The 20,549-nt window shown below is 40.2% G+C and overlaps 1 protein-coding gene across 3 annotated transcripts in view; it reads right to left on the minus strand.

Moving 5' to 3' along the window:
- Positions 1-5,408: 5,408 nt before the first annotated feature.
- Positions 5,409-20,549, minus strand: part of rump (heterogeneous nuclear ribonucleoprotein rumpelstiltskin) — a 155,540-nt gene continuing 140,399 nt past the window's right edge. For 2 of the 3 annotated variants that reach the window (XM_080270153.1, XM_080270152.1), the window contains one exon: positions 17,825-18,854. In XM_080270153.1, coding sequence (XP_080126279.1) covers positions 18,799-18,854 — 56 coding nt within the window. In that variant the 3' untranslated portion in view covers positions 17,825-18,798. Of the gene's footprint in view, positions 5,505-17,824; positions 18,855-20,549 lie in introns of those variants that run through there. The other variant, XR_013896845.1, reaches the window with a different exon arrangement.

A 20,549-nucleotide genomic window follows, 5' to 3' on the forward strand; every position in this document is an offset into this window, starting at 1 on the left:
ATATGTCTCCCAAATAACAAAGCTCTTCCACACACTCAAGAGACTCGCCAGCAACTTCAATCCTTTCACGCCTGACAATATTCACGTGCTCTCCCCGACACACCACACACATGAAATCAGCATTATCTCGCAGTCTATCTAATACCACTACATCTCTTATGCACCCATTTCTCACAAACACTGCACAAGATGGAATTACTTCCACGCCCTTGTGAGAAATTGCACATGGCCACTCTCCCTCTTCTTTGAGAGTACCACCCCCAGCCCTAGATACCATCACTTTTGTTTTATTTACTTTTACTCTTAAGCCCTTGTGCCCCATACCATCTCTCCACTTCCTGAATCTTTCCTCCACCTCCCTTTCATTCTCTGCAATCAACACCAAATCATCAGCATACAACATCTCCCATGGGAGTCCATTTCCAGAGTCACGTGAGAGAGCTTCAAGTACCATGATACACAACAAGGTGCTCAAGACTGACCCCTGATGCACACCAACGTTCACAGAAAGCTCATCACTCAAATCTCCATTCACCCTTACCTGGGTGTGAGTAACCACATAGGCCTACATGGCCATAACAACCCTAACCAGCCACTCCTCGATCCCATGCCTTCTCATTGCCCACCTCACCACCTCTCTGGGGAATCTGTCAAAGGCCTTCTCCAAATCAACAAAAACAAAGTACAGTTCCCTTTTCTTTCCTATATATTTTTCCTGAAGCTGTCACACAATGAATATGGCATCAGTGGTCCCTCTGCCTGGCATAAACCCAAACTGCATCTCATCAATATTCACTCATTCTCTAATCATACCTTCTGGAGCTCTCTCCATAACCTTCATTATCTGGTCTAAAAGCTTTATGCCTCTATAATTTCCTCTTTCCAGGGCATCACCCTTCCCCTTGTACACATTTACAATTACACTCTTCAGAAAATCATCTGGGACAACACATTCAGAAAATCATCTGGGACAACACACTCATGTATAATCGTACTTATCAGGTGTGACTAACCTCACTCCTACATCTCCTGAGGCTTTCAACATTTCAACAGTCAACCCAGAAACACCTGCTGCCTTCCCCACCTGCATCCTGTCTGTTGCCCCACTCACATATGTCACACTTGGATTCAAGCTGACTGAGTTTATAGGGTTTAATATTTATGTTATGAATACGAGGTGTGATAAAAAAAAAGAAGAAGAAAAAAAAAAGGACTTTGGCTGCTAATCACACAATCCAGCAGCCACAGAATAATGAAGTACATCATAGTGTTGCCCAACATCTCAGCACTGTATGAGAAAAGCAGCACTTCAATTAATTTAATATCTTTCTTTTCACAGGTGGTTTTGTAGCACCTGTCAAATGCCCTCTGTCACAGAATGAACCTTGAGCAAAGGATTAACATCAAGTTCTTGGCTAACTTGGGAAAAACTCAAGCAGAAACCCTTGCCATGCTGAAGGACATGTACGGAGTGGAAACAATGTCCCAAACATGTGTCTATGAGTGGCACAAGAGGTTCAGGATGGGGCGGGGTGACGTGGAGGATGACCCAAAACCAGTATGTCCCTCAACAACACGAAATGATGCCAACATCCAGAAGGTCAAGGAGCTGGTGCAAAGTGATCGCAGACTGACGATCAGAATGATGGCTGAGCAACTGTGGCTGAATAAGTCAGTGAGGTCCATCTTATTGGAAGATGTCCGCCTGACTGCACGGATCCGACGAACAAGGTGTGATTTGTGGGAAAACAAGAACTGGGTCCTGCATCATGACAATGCTCCTGCACACACAGCTCTCAGCATCGGCCAGTTTCTGGCTGATTACAGGTTGCAGCCCTGGAACACCCCCCATACTCACCAGATCTAGCACCGTGTGACTTCTGGGTATTTCCAAAGCTGAAGAGTGTCCTCAAAGGATCACATTTCGAGGGTGTGGGGGACATCAAAGAACATGCAACCAACTGAGAGCCATCAAGAAGTAGGCCTTTGAAAGGTGCTTCGAGGAGTGAAGGGGAAGAATGCAGAAGTATATTGACTGTAGGGGGGACTATTTCGAAGGGGAGAATAGGTAGTTTCCTGTCATCTCGAGAAATAAAGTATATACAGTACGTTGATAATGTCCCGATTCTTTTTTGTCACACCTTGTATACAAAAATATGTGCAGTGTATAATGATTATTTTAATGTCAGCTTTCATTCTCTGCAATCAACACCAAATCATCAGCATACAACATCTCCCACGGGAGTCCATTCCTGAAGTCATGTGAAAGGGCTTCAAGTACCTTAAAAAACAAGGGGCTCAAGACTGACCCCTGATGCACACAACTTTCACAGAAAGCTCATAACTCAAATCTCCATGCACTCTTACCTGGGTGTGAGCACCCACATACATGGCCATAACAACCCTAACCAGCCACTCCTCGATCCTAAGCCTTCTCACTGCCCACTTCACCACCTCTCTTGGTACTCTGTCAAAGGCCTTCTCCAAAGTACAGTTCTCTTTTCTTTTCTATATATTCTTCCTGAAGCTGTCGAATAATGAATATGGCATCAGTGGTCCCTTTGCCTGGCATAAACCCAAACTACGTCTCATCAATACTCACCCTTTCTCTAATCATACCCTCTAGAACTCTCTCATTACCTTCATTATCTGGTCCAAAATCTTTATGTTTCTATAATTTCCTCTTTCCATGGCATCATCTTTTCCCTTGTACACATTTACTATTACACTCTTCAGTCAATCAATTAGGACATCATCATCATCATCATCATCATCCAGACCTCCTTTCCCACCCAAGGGCAGGGTGAGGAGTAGCAATGTCCAGACAGCCCAAAATTGCCCAATCCAATGGGCCACGCTTCCATTCACTCATCATTCAAACCCCCGGAATCCTGGCTCTACCGGATACGCCAAAAACATTCACCACATTCTGTAGCTTCACATATCGTACCCGACAGAGTCAATCCAGACGCTGCCACGTTAAAAAGGGGTGCCAAAAATCCCTGATCATGCATATCACCTCACAAAATTCATCCAGCCAACTCGATCTCCTGTCAGTTCCCTAGCCTCACTGACTTCCAAACCTCTCTTCCTCACACATTCATCCACCATATCATATATAATCATATTTATCAAATCAGTGACTAACCCCACTCCTATATGACCTGAGGCTTTCAACATTTCAGCAGTCAACCCAGACACACCTGCTGCCTTCCCCACCTGCATCCTACCTATTGCCCTGCTCACAGTAGCTGTGTCAATCAAAGGCCAGACACTGGATCTGCTGGCTGTAAACCTTCCCTGTCCCAGTCAAACTCCTCATTCAAGAAGCAGTCATAATGCTCTCTCCAAGCATCTTTAATATCCCCACTATTCACCACTACCCTTCGTCCATCACTCTTCACACGCTGCTCACCTATGATATCCCTGTTCTCCCTCTTCATCTGATCTGCCACCTTAATTATCATATTCTTCCTTTCCATGCTATTTAGATTATCAAGTAAAAGTCTCTGAGACTCAGACTTTGCCCTGTATACCTCTTCCCTAGCCCTACGCTTGGCAGCCACGTATTCCTCTTTATTACCACCCTCTTTCCATTCCCAGAAAAGATTTCTTTTCTCCTTAACTGCAGCTTCTACACCCTCATCCCACCACCAAGTTACTTTATGTATTGTGGGACCCCTTGTCCATCGCACTCTGAATCAGTAACTCTCAAAAGGTTGTTCTTGAGGGCTCTGAATTGTTGTCAAAAGCTCCCAGTTCAGCCACCACTCTACTCATTTCGCTATACAAGGCATCCCTTACTGCCTGGTTTTTCAACTTCCATATTTTACTCCTAGGTGCATAGGCCCTCTTTTTCATTACCTGCTCCTTAATCATGTCACATATCAATAACTTGCATTGCAGCAAACACTCCTCACCCCCTATAATTTTAACATCCCTCACTAACCTCCTATCATCCCTCCTGACCAGGAAATAGTCTATCTGGCTGCTATTTCCCCCAGATTCATATGTAATCAACCTGCTCTTTTCCTAAAATGTGTGTTGCACAAAATCATCTTCATTGCCTCCCCAAACTCAAGTATCCTTTTCCTTTCCTCATTTCTTGTACCATATGCACATCCTCCATGTACTCCTTCATATCCTTGAGTTGCTTCACCCACATGACCATTTAAGTCCCCTCCCAAAACTACAATCTCATCATCCACCACACCACTTACTACACGTATTAAGTCATCCCAGAATCTATCCTTCTCCACCTCATTCAAGCCTGCCTGTGGAACATATGCCCATATAAATGCAAACATAATCCCACCAAACAAAATTTTCATTACTATTATATTCTACAGTACTAACCTTTTCATTTCAGTGATGAATTTTCTTTTATTCCTGCTACTTCCAGATAACCCTGTTTAGTAGAGTGCTACAGTACTGAAGAGTTAATGAAGGCCATGTCTAACCCCTGAGTTCAAACACTAACCTCAGGTAAATAAAACAACCTGGAGTATCCAGAGTATGAAAGACATCCTCAGAATAATGAGTTCAAATATGACTTATGTTTCCATCTACCAACTGAATAAATATACGTAAGGTACAGCTGGGGGCAGACACCATGAGGCGCACTGCCAGGGTGTGCATCTCTGTTGGCCTCTGAAACTGTGGCAGGTTTTTCATCTAATATCCTGGGATACAAGGCCACTGTATCATTAACATTACCACAGTTGTAATTAAATGTAAAGATTTGAGAGTCTTAATACCAGTACACTATGTGATGAAGTGCTGTACACCAGTCAAAAGAGCATCAATGAACACTTGCCCTAAGCAACATGACACCACCAATGACTGTTACTACACAATGTTCAGTGATTCTATATACTACAGTGGTAAACCTTTCTCATAACTGCTGGTGACACTTCCTAGTTAGCATTATCATCAAATGCACAATTGATCTTGAGACATAAGTTTTACTAATCATTTAGGATATTAGTATACTCTTGTGTGATACTTTTGACTGCATGTACACCCTCTAAAAAATTTTTCGGCACCCCCTGCTCTGATACCTTTCGCAACGATCACTGTTACAGAAGGCGAGAATACGTGGTGTGTTTGATACCCCTGTACCTCTCTCACTCTCCCACTGGATTTCATCATTAGCGGACGAAGTATCACACACCAGCAACACAGGGTCATGGATACCAAGCACACACCAAAATTCAGGAGATGATTCAGAATGCTTCGTGTGGTGTATCATAATGTATCGTGTCGTAAGGGTGCCGAATTTTTTTTTATAGCCTGTACATCAGTGCATCATTTAAGAGTATTTAAACTGAAGAAAATCAAGGCTATGGAATCTTACTGCATATTTAGGAAAAAAATAATGTAATGAAAGGCAATGAATTTCATGGCATATTACTTAAAAAAAAAAAAAAAAAAAAATCCTGGAACTGTCAGAAAGCGAAGGGCTGCTCAGAGAAACAGCTGACTCACCTGCCTTCCATCCTTACCTGGAAAAATAACAAAGAATTAGTACTTACTCCTTTTCATCACAGAATTAATAGTATGCTTCCAAATATCTATTGGCATGACAAAACAAGTACATTAATTAAATAGGTGATGTCATCTCTTACTGTTTTGATAACACAACACTCAAGTCCCTGACAAATGAAAACAATTGAGGACACCAGTAATATAAAACTAAAACAGTAAAACTCAATTCTTTGATGAATGAAAACAACAGAGGACTCCAGTAAAACTAAATTATTATTTTTATAATTCCTGGTATTTTATTTTGTAAACCCTTTCCCTGCAATGCAAGCAACTGGGTATTATCTTGAGGCAAATGCAGTTCATTTTATTCAGTTGGGGGTATTTCAAGTGGTCCAAGAGTTAATCAGGATAGTTTTACATCCTTTTAGTAACACGATTCCCCACAGCTGAACAAAATTATCTTGTGAAAGCCTGAGTAAAATAATGCATGAACAGAAAGCAAAATGGTTGTATCAAATTATTCTGAAATAAATAAAAATTTACTACTATAACTAAAAGAGTTTCACCACGAAAATGGTCAGTGACAAGAATATGAACACTATTCAAACTTATGTCATGAACAATGGTTTCCTGAAAAACAATTAACACAGAGCAGTGCCAAGGAAGACAACCACTGTGCAGAGAAACCCTGGCTTCATTTCTGCCTGTGCTGAACATAACCTTCATCCAGTATTCCTCACCTATTTTACCCTAGAAAGACATTATATCTTGGGTTACCCCACAGCACCGGTGAGTTTTATAATGACATCCACTGTGCCTATAACAACCGATTTATAATAAATATCCAACCGGAGTCATGCCAATAAATATAAAAGAAATATATGTTCACCATTCAATCCAGACAGAATGTTGAGGAAAGTGGTAGGGGACAAGAAGACACCAAATCAAAGTTGCAACACACAACTGACACCAACCACACAACTTGCTGCAAATCCTTTTCACTAACTCACCCTGGGAGCCAAGCAAGAGGACATCAAAAGGTAAGAACGGCTGTCTCTTCGCATTCTGTAAGTTGGGGAGATGTCAAAAACATATCTAACTAAATCAACAATCTGCTCAACAGCCAACATCACACCCTCAATTTGCATACATCCCATCCCAAAGGCATTCATGAAAAGTAAAGTCTAATCAATGTGTGCTCTTAGAAAGCCAGGGGCCCTACTACTATACATATTCCTGATCAGCATTCAGTGTACAGACTCATCACATACGAGAAAAATGGCAAAATCCCAGTTTATGCAACAGTACTGTTAAAACTTTTTCACTACAGAATATCATCCAGAGGAAAACTTTTTGCAATGAAAAACAGCAACAGCATGACTGAACACAACCTAAAATACGCCACTAACATCACTAGATGAAGGTTTTCCTGCTGATGACTGATCAACCCTGCACAGATCATACAACTGACAAATTTGGTCAGTCGACCTTCCTAAAAATTTGTACATGTTATAAAAAGCTTCCAACACCCAAACTGAAAACTGCCTAAAGCCAAATTTAAGCAATCTGCACATTTCAGAATTAATTTCTCAACTTATCATTGTTCTTAGCTTTCTCAAGTTAAATAGCATTCATCAAAATTTTAATTAGCTCTGTAGTGATTTTTCATGCATTACAAGTTAAAACAACACTCCACATCTTTCAAATTACAAAACTGAACTAATTTATTGTCTTCCATAAAACAATCATATTTAACTCTGGAGTGACCTCACAATGGTTTGAAGATGCTAACTCTTGACAACAGGAAAGCCCTAACAGCTTACGGGTTCAAAACTATCTTCCCTAGAATAAGCAGGGCATCAGCAAAATTATGTATCATTTTACTCTGTGGTGAAATAGTACTTTGTAAACAGGGGATTTTGCTGTACTAGAGAATCAAAGTAAGATGCATACCTTTAGCTTTGGGTTGATTTCCATTTTACAGTCAGACTAGTTCATGAAATTAAATGCAATGCAGTAAAACCTCAGCTACACAGACCATGTGGGATGAAGACAACATCATAAATCTGAGTAAAATGAACTTCCCCAAGTGCTTTTTCAATGCAGATAATGAACTGGAAGAGTCATCAAGACAGTCCTTTTTATAATTCAGAATAATTTGGCATTCTTTTCCATTTCCTGCTACTTAACATTAATAAGTATGCACTTGATGACAATTTAGTTTGCTCTGTATAATCCTTTTTACAGCACTGACTTCACAACAACCTTATTGTCAATGTCACTGGCAATCATATCTGAGGCCTTACTGATCTCAACAATGAAATATCATGAGGCAGGTGAGGGTGAGTACACTGTATCCCATTAACATAATCCTGCACTCTGTACAGTATTGTCTAACCAATAACCACTCGCTGAATCAGAAGTACAACAGTATTGCTGTTCCTGAGGATGCAGGAAAGAATCCTACACATGAATTCCCTGCAAATCATAACAGGCAGCTTTAGAAAGCAAGAGTGTGTGCCACAATTCCTCTTCATGCCACTGCCAAGCACTTGTGATGTAAACACTCATACTGTACTCCAGTGGCAGAGCAGCTAGGTTGTGAATTCCCTGCACATCACAACAAGTAGCTTTATAAAACAAGATTATGGGCTAAAACTCCTCCTCTTGCCATTGCCAAGCACTTGTAAACATTCGTACTGTACTCTAGTAGCAGAGAAGGTTGGCTGTATTTTAATGTTTCTCTTTCCTGTCAGTCTCTAAAGGTATCAAGACTCTTGATCTGTATATTCTCACTCTAAACAAACATAGGAAGCTGGGACAAGATGACTATGATGGAAACAGGACTTAGCAAATTCCTAGCTTATACACTGATTCAAAGCAGGGACATAACAGCTCTGCTGCCCAGTCACTAACTAGAATAAAAAATGTTAAACAAATTATAAACAAACCCTGTTTTTTAAGAACTCGATAACTTATTTTCAAAAATCTCAACTCTACACAGCTACTGCTCTGACAATGATCAACCAGCACTGCCGGGCTTAGATGAATTAATATCTTCTGTCACCAATACCTTGAACCTCAATGTATGTCACTATCTGCAAAGTAAACAGTTATTCCTAATAGTTAATATTAACATTAAAGTTGATTGTAGTTTCACAGGCTGAACTATAACTAATGATGAAATTCTACATCCATAAAGTAAAGTAAGCCACCTCTTCACCCATGCTCCAACTGGATTACAGAATTGATTCCATTAACTTCAGTTACAAACTAGACATCAACATACAAATTATGCATACCATCCACTCCACAAACCTGAAGCTCCAGTTTCCCAACAAACACGACCAAAGCTACAAAACAAAGCAGGGCTTACCAGTCGAGGAGGAACTTCCCAGGGCGAGAACAACACCCCGAGATGAGAGAAATCTTGGTGGACCTGGCGCATCCTCCCCAGGACTGTAGCAGCACCTCAACACCATCACACAACATTTACTGCACCACAATACTGCATAGCTTTTTGACCTGTTGCATTTTCGATCCACAATACTGAGATTATCTATATTGTGAAAGTTTGTTAACATTCACAAAATCAGAGAAATGTTGTAAAGAACAACGTGGTCCAATCACATAAATTCAAGACTCTTTAGTAGCACAAAGTTACAACACTTAAAAAGGTCTTACTGCTGAGCAGTGCACTTGTTCAAGGTAAGATGACCCGTGTACAGATGAAGAGAAGACTGCTGCCAAACTGTCACCTTCAGGAAATATAACAACTTCACACTTCTTTTCCAATGATCCACTTGTAAGTCTTGACTTAGCCCAGACACAACGTAATTCTTTTGCCTTCTTTCATCATGTTACCTCAATCAAGTTTTCAAACAAAACAAAGCAAAAAAACATATATATATCCATTACAAAAGCTGTATCAAAGACTTACTCAGAAAGGGTATCACACAACAACCAAAATTGCAATAATCAGTGGAGGGCAAACACCAATTAGACAGTCTGGCAGACTTGGGTGCCACTGTAAAATAAACTAAATACATGGAAGTTATCACAATGGCAGGAAAAAAATTGCCTTTAACTAATGACACCTGTATCCAGCAACGCTAAAGATAATTTCTGTAATCTTCCACATAAGGGCTCTTGACATTAAAACAAGATCCACCAATTTAAAATTAATTTCAACTCATCACGATCAAGGGTGGAAATAATTTATCTCAGAAATATGAAATAAAGTACTTTAGCGAATAAACACAGTACAAAGATTGACAAACCATCATGTTATAAACCAATGCATTACTTTTACCATCCTGAGTATATATTCATATAACACAAAATAATTCATCTGATGACCATGAATGATTTCAAAACAAAAGAAACTCATTACTAATAACCGCAAGCACTGCAATAAACTACGTACAAAACGAAGTGGTGGACATTATCGTTGGAAAGTGGAAGAATTATACTCATATACGGAAGCATCGTTTACAGTACCAGGAAAGTACAACGCTCTTGGCCTGACCTGGACCTTCAGCTGGACAAAAATTGTTTATCGTCATCCTAAGTTTTTCTAACACCTAAAGATGGGGTGATATATGGTCACATGACAAGAGAAAGTATGTAAGAGGAAGATGTCAACAGCATGCTCAAATGAAAAGGGTCAGATACTCATTGACATCATTCAAGGCTCCACAATCCTTCTTCCACCAAACTGATCTAACCATCAGCACAAGTTTTGGACCATCTATAGATGTGCTTCACATTACATACCAGTAAATCTACTGACCACCAAGTTAAAAATTGGGTTCCAAACCACTGCCATTTGCTGCCTCTCATACAAAATCCATCTAACCAACTTCATCCTCAGTAAATATCCTATTGTCCCAATAAACAAAATGTGTGGGTACAGTATTAGTAGTTGTAGCTCCAGGTTCATCTGAAATGTTTGCCCCATGGACTGCAGGCTGATGGTGCCCTCCTCCTCCAGTCCACAATCCACATGCTGGAGGCTTGGGAGGGAGCTGACATGTTTGTATAACCAGGCAGTGGAACCACTTGATTATACTGGTGCCATCACATGAATGCATCCCTCTCCAGTACCTATGTGGGTATCTCCCATATGAACAGCTGACTGCACTGTGGTACCAAGATACCTTTAAGTATCTACTGACATCACATCCAGCATAGGACCATCATCCCTACCCTCTTACCCATCAACTCATGTTTCTCTCTCTCTCTCTCTCTCTCACACACACACACACACACACACAGCAAATTCTTTCTTCCACCATGTTAAGAGTTGCAGAAGCTATGATGGTTGCAATGGGTGATAGCATGCCAACCAGAAATACTCACAAACACAGTACAGTATATCCTTCAAATTCATAGATTTGCAAATCACACCTTCAACAATTCATGATTTTACAGCTGCTGCTTTTCATCCATGACCTAAAGCCAACTGACTGAGAAGGCATGCCATAAGGGTTTTGCTGCTACTCTATTATACTACTAGTATATGTATGTATGTATGTATATACATTTCAAAAGGTGTGTAACTATGCAATTCTCATCCACTTTTATTTTATTCCTCACACACAGTAATGCTTCATCCTATTTATTTTGTATTGTACAGTGTGTGTGTGTGTGTATATATATATATATGATTATTTATGAGTGTGTTGTCCCAGATGATTGGCTGAAGAGTGTAATTGTAATGTGTATAAAGGGAAGGGTGATGCCCTGGAAAGAGGAAATTATAGAGGTATAAAGCTTTTAGATCAGATAATGAAGGTAATGGAGAGAGTTTTAGAAGGTATGATTAGAGAAAGAGTGAATCCTGATGAGATGCAGTTTGGGTTTATGCCAGGTAGGGGGACCACTGATGCCATATTCATTGTTCGACAGCTTCAGGAAAAATATATTGGTAGGAGAAGGGATCTTTATTTTGTTTTTGTTGATTTGGAAAAGGCCTTTTACAGAGTCCCTAGAGAGGTGGTGAAGTGGGCAATGAGAAAGCTTGGCTTGGAGGAGTGGCTGGTTAGGGTGGTTATGGCCATGTATGTGGGTGCTCACACCCAGGTGAGAGTGAATGGAGATTTGAGTGATGAGTTTTCCGTGAATGTTGGTGTGCATCAGGGGTCAGTCTTGAGTCCCATGTTGTTTATCATGGTACTTGAAGCCCTTTCACGTGACTTTAGAAACGGACTCCCGTGGGAGTTGTTGTATGCTGATGATTTGGTGTTGATTGCAGAGAATGAAAGGGAGGCGGAGGAAAGGTTTAGGAAGTGGAGAGATGGTATGGGGCAAAAGGGTTTAAGGGTAAATGCAGATAAAACAAAAGTGATGATATCTAGGGTTGGTGGCGGTACTGTCAAAGACGAGGGAGAGTGGCCATGTGCAGTTTGCCACAAGGGCGTGGGAAGTAATTCCATCTTGTGCGGTGTGTGTGATAAATGGGTGCATAAGAGATGTAGTGGTATCAGAGGCAGACTGCGAGATAATGCTGATTTTATGTGTACGGCGTGCCGGGGTGAGCAGGTGGAGATCGTCAGACGTGAAAGGATTGAACTTGCTGGTGAATCTCTTGCGTGTGTGGAAGAGTTTTGTTATTTGGGAGACATGTTGTGTGCTGGAGGTGGGGCTGGAGCTAGCTCTGTGGCTAGGGTGAGAAGTGGTTGGAAGAAGTTCGGGGAGCTCTTGCCTCTCCTGACATTGAGAGGGCTCTCCCTACGTGCTAAGGGATCATTGTATGCAGCATGTGTTAGGAGTGTAATGCTGTATGGCAGTGAGACCTGGGCAGTGAAGGAGGAAGACATTCGCTGGCTCAGACGTACAGAAATGACAATGATTAGCTGGATGTGCAGTGCGTCCCTGCGTCCAAGGCCTGGAGGGGCTGGGTTTACAATGGAAGAGTTGAGAGGTAGGATGGGACTGGAGTGTATTGGTGTTGTGATGAGGAGAGGTAGATTGAGGTGGTTTGGACATGTGGAGAGGATATGGGGGATGATAATTGGGTGAGGAAGGTGAGAAGTGTTAATATTGGGGGTGGGGTTATGAGGGGTAGACCGAGAAAGACATGGGACGAGGTCATTAAGTGTGACCTTAGGGTTAAGGGACTGAACAGGGAGGCTGCAATGGATCGTGCAGCGTGGAGAGCCACCATTAGGTGACCAAGGCCGACACACGTAAGCATGTTGGAGCCTTTAAAAACGAAAACGAAAACGATATATATATATATATATATATTATTCACTCTCATCTTAAATGTCAAGACCACCTTGCCTAGCCCCGGGTTCCTACACTCCTCACTGGGCGACATAGGATTGGATAATGGATGGATGATATTATATACAGTATATATACATATATATGTATATATATATGCACGCACAGTAAAAGTTTTGTAATACGAATCACAGGGGACCAGGGACTCTCGGACTATTGGAGGGCCTTCTGAAAACATTAGAAATATGTACATGATCATTAAATAAACACTTAAAATGATACAGGTTATTGTTTTACTCACTGGAAATACATAGAAGTATAAATGAATACTTGCAGGCAGGTACATCCATGTCCAAATGAGATAAATCCTTAGATAAAGCCCAGAAAAAATTCGAAAAAAGCCCATAAGAATTCGAAAAATTTCACCTCGACAAATTCGGAGTATTGGGATTTTCGGATTATTGGTGACCAGATTAGGACTTTTACTGTACTGTATATACTGTTAGGCGGGGGAGCTCACCATCCACTCACTCGATATAGTGCTGTTTTGGGTGTCTGCCCTTTCCTCTCTTCCATCCTTCCTCTTCTTTCTTTCTTTCCTTCATTCTTTCCTCTTCCTTCTACCTATGGGTGACTCTACACTGAGTGACAAGTCAAATGGTTTCCTGTACACCAGGAAACCATTTACTATGCTGGGTAGTAACCATACAACTGGATTATGGTGCCTGGTGGTTTAGTGGGTAATAAAGGCGCTCCAATCGGATTGAGCCTGTGTAGGTTTATATTCAAGGGGTGGTTGGGGTTTACTGCTCACATAATGCAACTCAGGGATGAGAGAGCTGGTCATTCTCATCTTAAACGTCAGAGCCAAATAGCCTAGCCCAGAGTTCCTACGCTCCTTATGGGGCGACATAAGATTGGATGATGAATGGATGGATGGATGGATATACTATTATTTGTGGTGGATGTGTTAGTGCCAACTACATATGAATGTGAGACTATTGTGTGGCATGAAAATGAAAAGTCATGAGTGACAGCAGTGGAGATGGGCCTGCTGATGACTGTATGTGGTGTACAGAGAGTGGATAGGATACGAAATAATGTGATTCGTGAAAGATGTGGAATGAGGCAGTCTGTGGACTCCAGAATCGAAGAGATTGTACTGAGATGGTATGGTCATGTGGAGAGAATGGATAACAACAACATGGTGAAAAATGTATATCTGAGCGAATTTGAAGAAGGGAGGAGGCGAGGTAGGCCAAGGAGAAGGTGGAAGGATATGGTGGATGAGTGTGTGTGGAAGAGACATTTGGAAGTCAGTGAGGCTAGGAGATTGAAAAGAGATCGAGTCGGCTGGATGAATATTGCGAGGATTTGGCACCCCTTTTTAACATGACAGCATTTGGACTGACTATTGGGTACATTTATGTGAAGCTACAGAACGTGGTGAATGTTTTTGCCATATCAGATAGAGCCAGGATTCGGGGGGCTTGAATGGTGAGTGAATGGAAGCATGGCCCATTGGACTGGGCAAATCTGGGCTGCCTGGACGTTGTTACTCCTCACCCTGCCCTAGGGTGGGAAAGGAGACCTGGATGATGATGACGATGACTATTATTTGTTAATGTGCTGTTTCTTAAAACTGCTTTCTTTCTTCCACTGTTATTTTACATGAATGTGGATGGTTTCCATGCAGTGAACAGTAAACTAAAAATACATTTAGGTCTGAGGAGTATTCACAGTTTTTAGTACTTGCTTTATTTCTTATTTAACCAGTGTGAATTCCAAGGGTATACTATAATTTCTGCATAACTCTGGCAACAATAATGAGTGACAGTTATTTAGATTTCCACATACTATATCATCAAGAGTGCTTCCAAAATCTCAGGATAATTTTTAACTGATGTCTACTAGGCATTTTATAATACATGTAACTCCACTCCAATTACTACATATCACCCACATATCAGTTCTCCATGAGTAAACCTGAGAAATTCTCAAAATTGTATTTCAGTAAAATCATGCTGACAGAAAACTGCAATTCATCTTAACTCTCTCACAGCTGAAGTTACTGTATGCCATTGCATGCCTGATTTTATGGATCCTGAGAGTCAACCATATCAACCTGTGTGTTATTAAGATAGAAACTCATTTCTAGTAATCTAGCATGCAATCTACCACACTGCAATGTTCAACCTAAAACCACTTTGAAAAATGACATATTTTGCTATATAGTGTTTGTCCATCATGATATCAGCATGGTATGGCAGAGTGGGAGGCGATGTCTGCAGCTAGTGCTGAAACATTTCAGTATGAAGACATTATTTATATTTTTCTCCTACTATCAACAGACTATCTTACTCAGCTTACGAGTGACTTTGAATATGAGAGGTTAGATACGTCCATTGTAAATCTCTCCTTATAAATGGCTCTCCTCAGCAACAGCATCATCATCAATTTCCTTTGTGTGTGTGGGGGGGAGGGGGGGTTAGAGAGTATGGTGGTAAATGCCCAAGAACTGCATTCCTTATCATTCTTTCCCTGAACACTGCAGACATTCTTAAAACATTACATATGCCTAAAACTACTACAATCAGACCTGAAGGTAATAAACAACACACTATCAGTATCCAACCACCAGTATAAGTAGGGAATTCAACTTCATAATATTGTCAGAAGACCAGGCTGTCTGTACACTATAACCAAATCCTGAAACTTCACATAACTGGCTGGCACCACTGACCTACTTTAGTAATGCTTACAAACTGAGTCTGAAAGCAGATTATCCATAATTATCTACCTCAGCTGCATTTATAATGTGTATGAAATTCAGAGAATCAATATTAACATGGTAAATGATACAAACAGCAGCTTATCTTTGTACGATAATAAATACACTAGTTTAAGAATTTGGCTGTGTACAATAGCTGACTCAATATGGAATAGAAAGGCAGCAAAAGAAATGACAAGACACTGGATCATTCACCAACAATAACTTCACCTTTGTTATGCTGCCAGATAAACAACCACCTCCAAGACTCATGGCTTTGTTTACGGGCTGTTAAGTCTAAAAACACTTACAACAAAGCAACTAAATGGAAGAGGCAATGCTCTCAGAATATTTCAACATACATCTTCAGTCAATACTTGACCAAATGAAAATTTTCTTGTAGTCCTGAGTAACTATGACAGTACTTATCTGAAATAAGTAGTATGACCATGAATCATGGTAACATCCAGTTAAAACATTAACCACACCATAGTTAAAACACGAACCACAATTTCCAACTATGAAACCAAAGAATAAATATATTCTATGGAAGCTGTTGCTGTTATAAACTCCAAAAGGACTGTTGGAAAACAAACATACTATACTCCATAATTCTCCAGATAATATACCAAGCCACTTAAAACATACAACTCTGATACTGATCACACCTGTTGACAATTGATACTTTCTGTAGTCAAATATTCAATACTGTCCAGAAGTAAAGTCATGAGCCCATTCTTTTTGCTCCCCATCTATCCCATCTCCAGCTGCTGAGAGATAACAGTCAAGATTTCACACCCAATGAAGACATATTGTTGGTAATTTGAAGATTTTCTAAATAGAACAGGTAACGGTGTCACTACCAGCTGTTCTTGGTGGAGAGTTTAGTAATGCTTTGAACTATCATCGTAATACTACACAATCTGTTTTCATTAGGTGTACAATCCTCGTTATTATTTCCCCTCACCCATACAGAAACTACAGCTCACAACTATATTTCTATATGCCTTGCTCACAGCTGAACAGACCAGTCCACTTATGTTAACACCAAGTACACAAGTACATTTGGAACACCAGTTACCCTACAGAACCTAGCATGCTAAAATGTCATGATGGGAAAACAACACTTTTTTTGTTCACCATTAGAGTCTCCCCAGCCTCTCCAAACAGATCAATCATTAACTGGATAGAGAAAGACTGTACCCCAAATTATTATAAGCAATAAGTACTTCACTTGAGAGGAATGCTTTCACAAGTTGGTAGGAAGCTGCCCAGTAAAACATGTTCCTCAACTACCTCCCTATCTCCCAAAAGGAGGATGGTGAACTGCAGCAGCGCTACTTTAGAATGAAGTCCATTGAGTTAATGTTTACATGACCCTGGGGTAAAAAAAAAAAAAAAAAAAAAAAAAAAAACAGACATCTAACACAGTACATGGGCTCTTGTGAAGGTCACAATGAAACTAGCAAATCAAATTTTTATATCTCGGGAGGGGATTGGTTGGCCAGCAATTCTAAAGCCAATTATTGTTTTTAATTTCTTTTAATGATACTGGTAGTAATCCCTTAAGAATCTTAATTAAAAACAATTATTACTCAATTTTCTTTCTGACAAGGGTAAACATTTTCCCACCACAATGTGGGTATAAATTTTTCATCTAAATTGTCCTGGCCTTTCCCCTTAAACCTCAGACAACCATAATCATCACAAATTATTCCAAAACAAGAGAACCCTTTATTTTGTTACTAGCCTCTGAGCACTTCCTCTTCATGGCCAAACAACAAAAGGAATATACTTCAACACACTCTTTTCAGCCAACTAATCAGATAACTAATCAAGGTCAACTTGAACTTAAAGACAGAAAATACACATTTAGACTCCTGTATTGTACAGTACATGGAGTCTGCTAGGTATTTTGTACTGTATTACACAGATAAAGCTGGCAACAAGTCCCACTGTCTCTCCCACTTCTACGTCCATGGACTTGACAATCAGCCTCATGAATGCATAGCAAATGATGCTGATGACTTCATCTCGCCACAGATCTTAGATATCAGTGTAAATTGCTTTGGATTCACCTGACAAATATTGTAAGTCCACGGTGCTCATGGCATAAAGACAAAGAAACTTGTTGCTGCAAATGCCAAACATGCAACGTACTGATTCACAGTAAGCCTTGCCACACCAGATCACATACCAAACAATACTTTGGAGCATAATGCTCCTCTGCTGAAAAGAACTTTAATCAACAAATAAGATTCACAACCCCTACTAGAGTTGATCTAAGGAAAACTAATCTAAAGGTCCACAAGAAAAAACACCAAGAAAGAAGGCCCACTGTCCATTTATTAGCGAAGTACATCTTATCTATAAACAGGTACATTGATCCAGTTAAACTAGTCCAGCAGGATTCCTTAGGCAACTGAACACAATTACCCTTCAATATATTCAAATGTAACATAATCCACTAATATTCTTCCAAAAGACCAGTGAATGGCAACTACTAGCTAATCTTAGCTTACAAAAAATAAAATAAAAAATCAATTATATCATTTATGAATTATGACAATTCTTGACATACATCTACCTAAATGTTCTACGGACATCGATACTGCAGCAGCATGGAAAATGTATCCATGAAAGGGAATATTATTCCACACGATATCCAACTGTGATTTCTAAAAGGAACAATCGTGAAACAACTTCCCAAACTAAGAAACATACATACATAGAACACTTCCAGCTGACAGTGAATTCCAACACCATTATTAAAACTGCAAAATGTAATCCTTCACCAACCACAGTGAATGTCTATCCAAGTTGTAAGAACTCTTGCAATGCCACCCAAACTGGCTCTCTTACCAGCCCATTCATTTTCCAGCAACTATGTTGAAGGGAGTACATAAAAAGCACTCGCCCATTCTCTTCTGTTCTTACGTAAGACTTACAAGTCCAGCCCTTAGTGAAAGAGAGGGTTAAGTACAAGAAAGTTAAAGGGTCAATACAAATGAACAAGAAAGGAAGAATTAGGAATAAAAGGAAGCAAAGACTGATGTGTAGTTGTGTTTTTATGTTCAGTGTGCATTGAGTGTAATAGGAAGGAGAGGGTAAACCGTAAGACAAGAGGTAAGGAGAGTACCATTTTGTGTTCAGTGGGCCTGGGAAGCAGCTTTACCTGGAGAGTCGTCTGTGTGGCTCCTGCACTTGCCATTAGGCTGAAGAGGTGTACTGAAGAGGGTAAGTGAAGCGTTGTTTTGTTGTCCTCAGAGGGGTGGGCTACTGCCACCACCATCACAGTCTGGCTGCAGATCTTACAAGAGGACAACATCAAGGATCCTCCCATCCAGACGCTGCCGATCCAACATTTCTGTTGATCTAGTTAAGGAAACTTTTGATATTACTGCACAGTGACCTGTTCAAATAGAAAAATCATATCCACTTTTGGAGATGTGTTTGGGAAATGTACAGTACTTCCCTGTGTGCATAATTCTTCCAAGATAATGTTCTTTTAATTCAATATCCTCAACAGGCTCATTTCCAATACAGTTCTTTCACCTCTCATCTTATTACACTTGTGCCATTAGATCCTAATCTTGCAACCACATCAGTGCGAGCAGTGACACTTTGCAGCTTCCATGCTAAGATTTTTATTTTGCATCAAGGCATTCATACCACCTGCCACCATTCTTCTCTATGTCACTTTATTCTATGCCCATAGTCAGACACATTAAAAAAAAAAAAAAATAAACAAAAATAAAAAACTCCACTTTCTTTGCACATTAACCTCTATTTTTAACACCTGCACTGAGGTACAGTACTTTTTAACTAATTCACCAAGTCATCTTTTCACCCACCAACCCATACAAAGGATCACCTCTCAACAATCATCACCTATGTGTTTACTGTCTGACCACATGTTCACACTCACAAAACTTAGATCCAGTCTGCGTAAACCCCATTCACCATATAGCACATAATAAAGCTCCACCTGGAGATACTGCAGGTTCACCATTAATGGCCAGAGTTTTAACATCCCTCGCAGCCTCATCCCTCTCATCTGAACAGCCGAAGGGACATCACACGCCCTTGCCTTACTCAAACACCTATAAAGAACCACACACTCACACATCCTTCTCTTTACACACTTCACAATGAATATAGCTGTAGAATCCAGCACCATTTTAATTGTAACATACATATACAATACCTTCCACAAATCTTCTCCATTTTCACCTACAGTATGCATACACTTTTCCAGTAATTATCATGCAGCCATTTTCACATGTTTTCTCCAGTCTGTCTTACAGCAATTATTTGACTCTAATCTCTTAGGAACCACCCCAATCATGTAGCAGAAATATCTAGTTAGTAAGTTGATTGAAAAAAAAATAAAATAAAAAAATAAAATAAAAAAAAGGAAAAATAAAAAAAAATAAAAAAAAAGGAAAAAGAAAGAAAGAAAGGAAGGAAGAAGAAGAAGAAAAGAAAAACAAGAAGCAGAAGAAGAAGAAGAAGAAGAAGAAAGAGGAGGAGGAGGAGAAAAAGAAAGAAAGAAGAATAGTAATAGTCTATCTATCTATCTATAGCCCGACGCCCTAATCCCGCAAAGGGTGGCCGCAGACAAAACGCCTCCAAGTCACTCTGTCACCCACCATTTGACTCCCCTCCCCCCAACTCACCCCCCCCTCCCTCATATACCTCTCAACTCCATCCCTCCACCTCATCCTCAGTCTACCCCTCCCTCTCCCTCCCTCCACCTCACCTACATACACCCTCTTAGTCAGTCTTTCATTCTCCATCCTCTCCACATGTCCAAATAGTAATAGTAATAATAATAATAATAATAATAATAATAATAATAATAAAGTTGTCCTGTTATCTGAACTTCTGAAGCAATAAAAATTGCTCAGGATGTCTCAAAGTTATTATTATTTTTTACAATCTAAATAGTTTCATGATAACAAAGCTGGCTAGAAAATGCAAGGAGCATGCAATTCGGTGCATCCTCATGAAGGCAGGTTTACCAATGTGGGGTGTACTCACTGAGTGTTTTGTGGAGTTG

The sequence above is a fragment of the Coenobita brevimanus genome, chromosome 39 (genome assembly GCF_032717465.1).
Source record: "Coenobita brevimanus isolate Jiangsu-jjx chromosome 39, ASM3271746v2, whole genome shotgun sequence".
NCBI classification, from domain to species: Eukaryota; Metazoa; Arthropoda; class Malacostraca; order Decapoda; family Coenobitidae; genus Coenobita; species Coenobita brevimanus.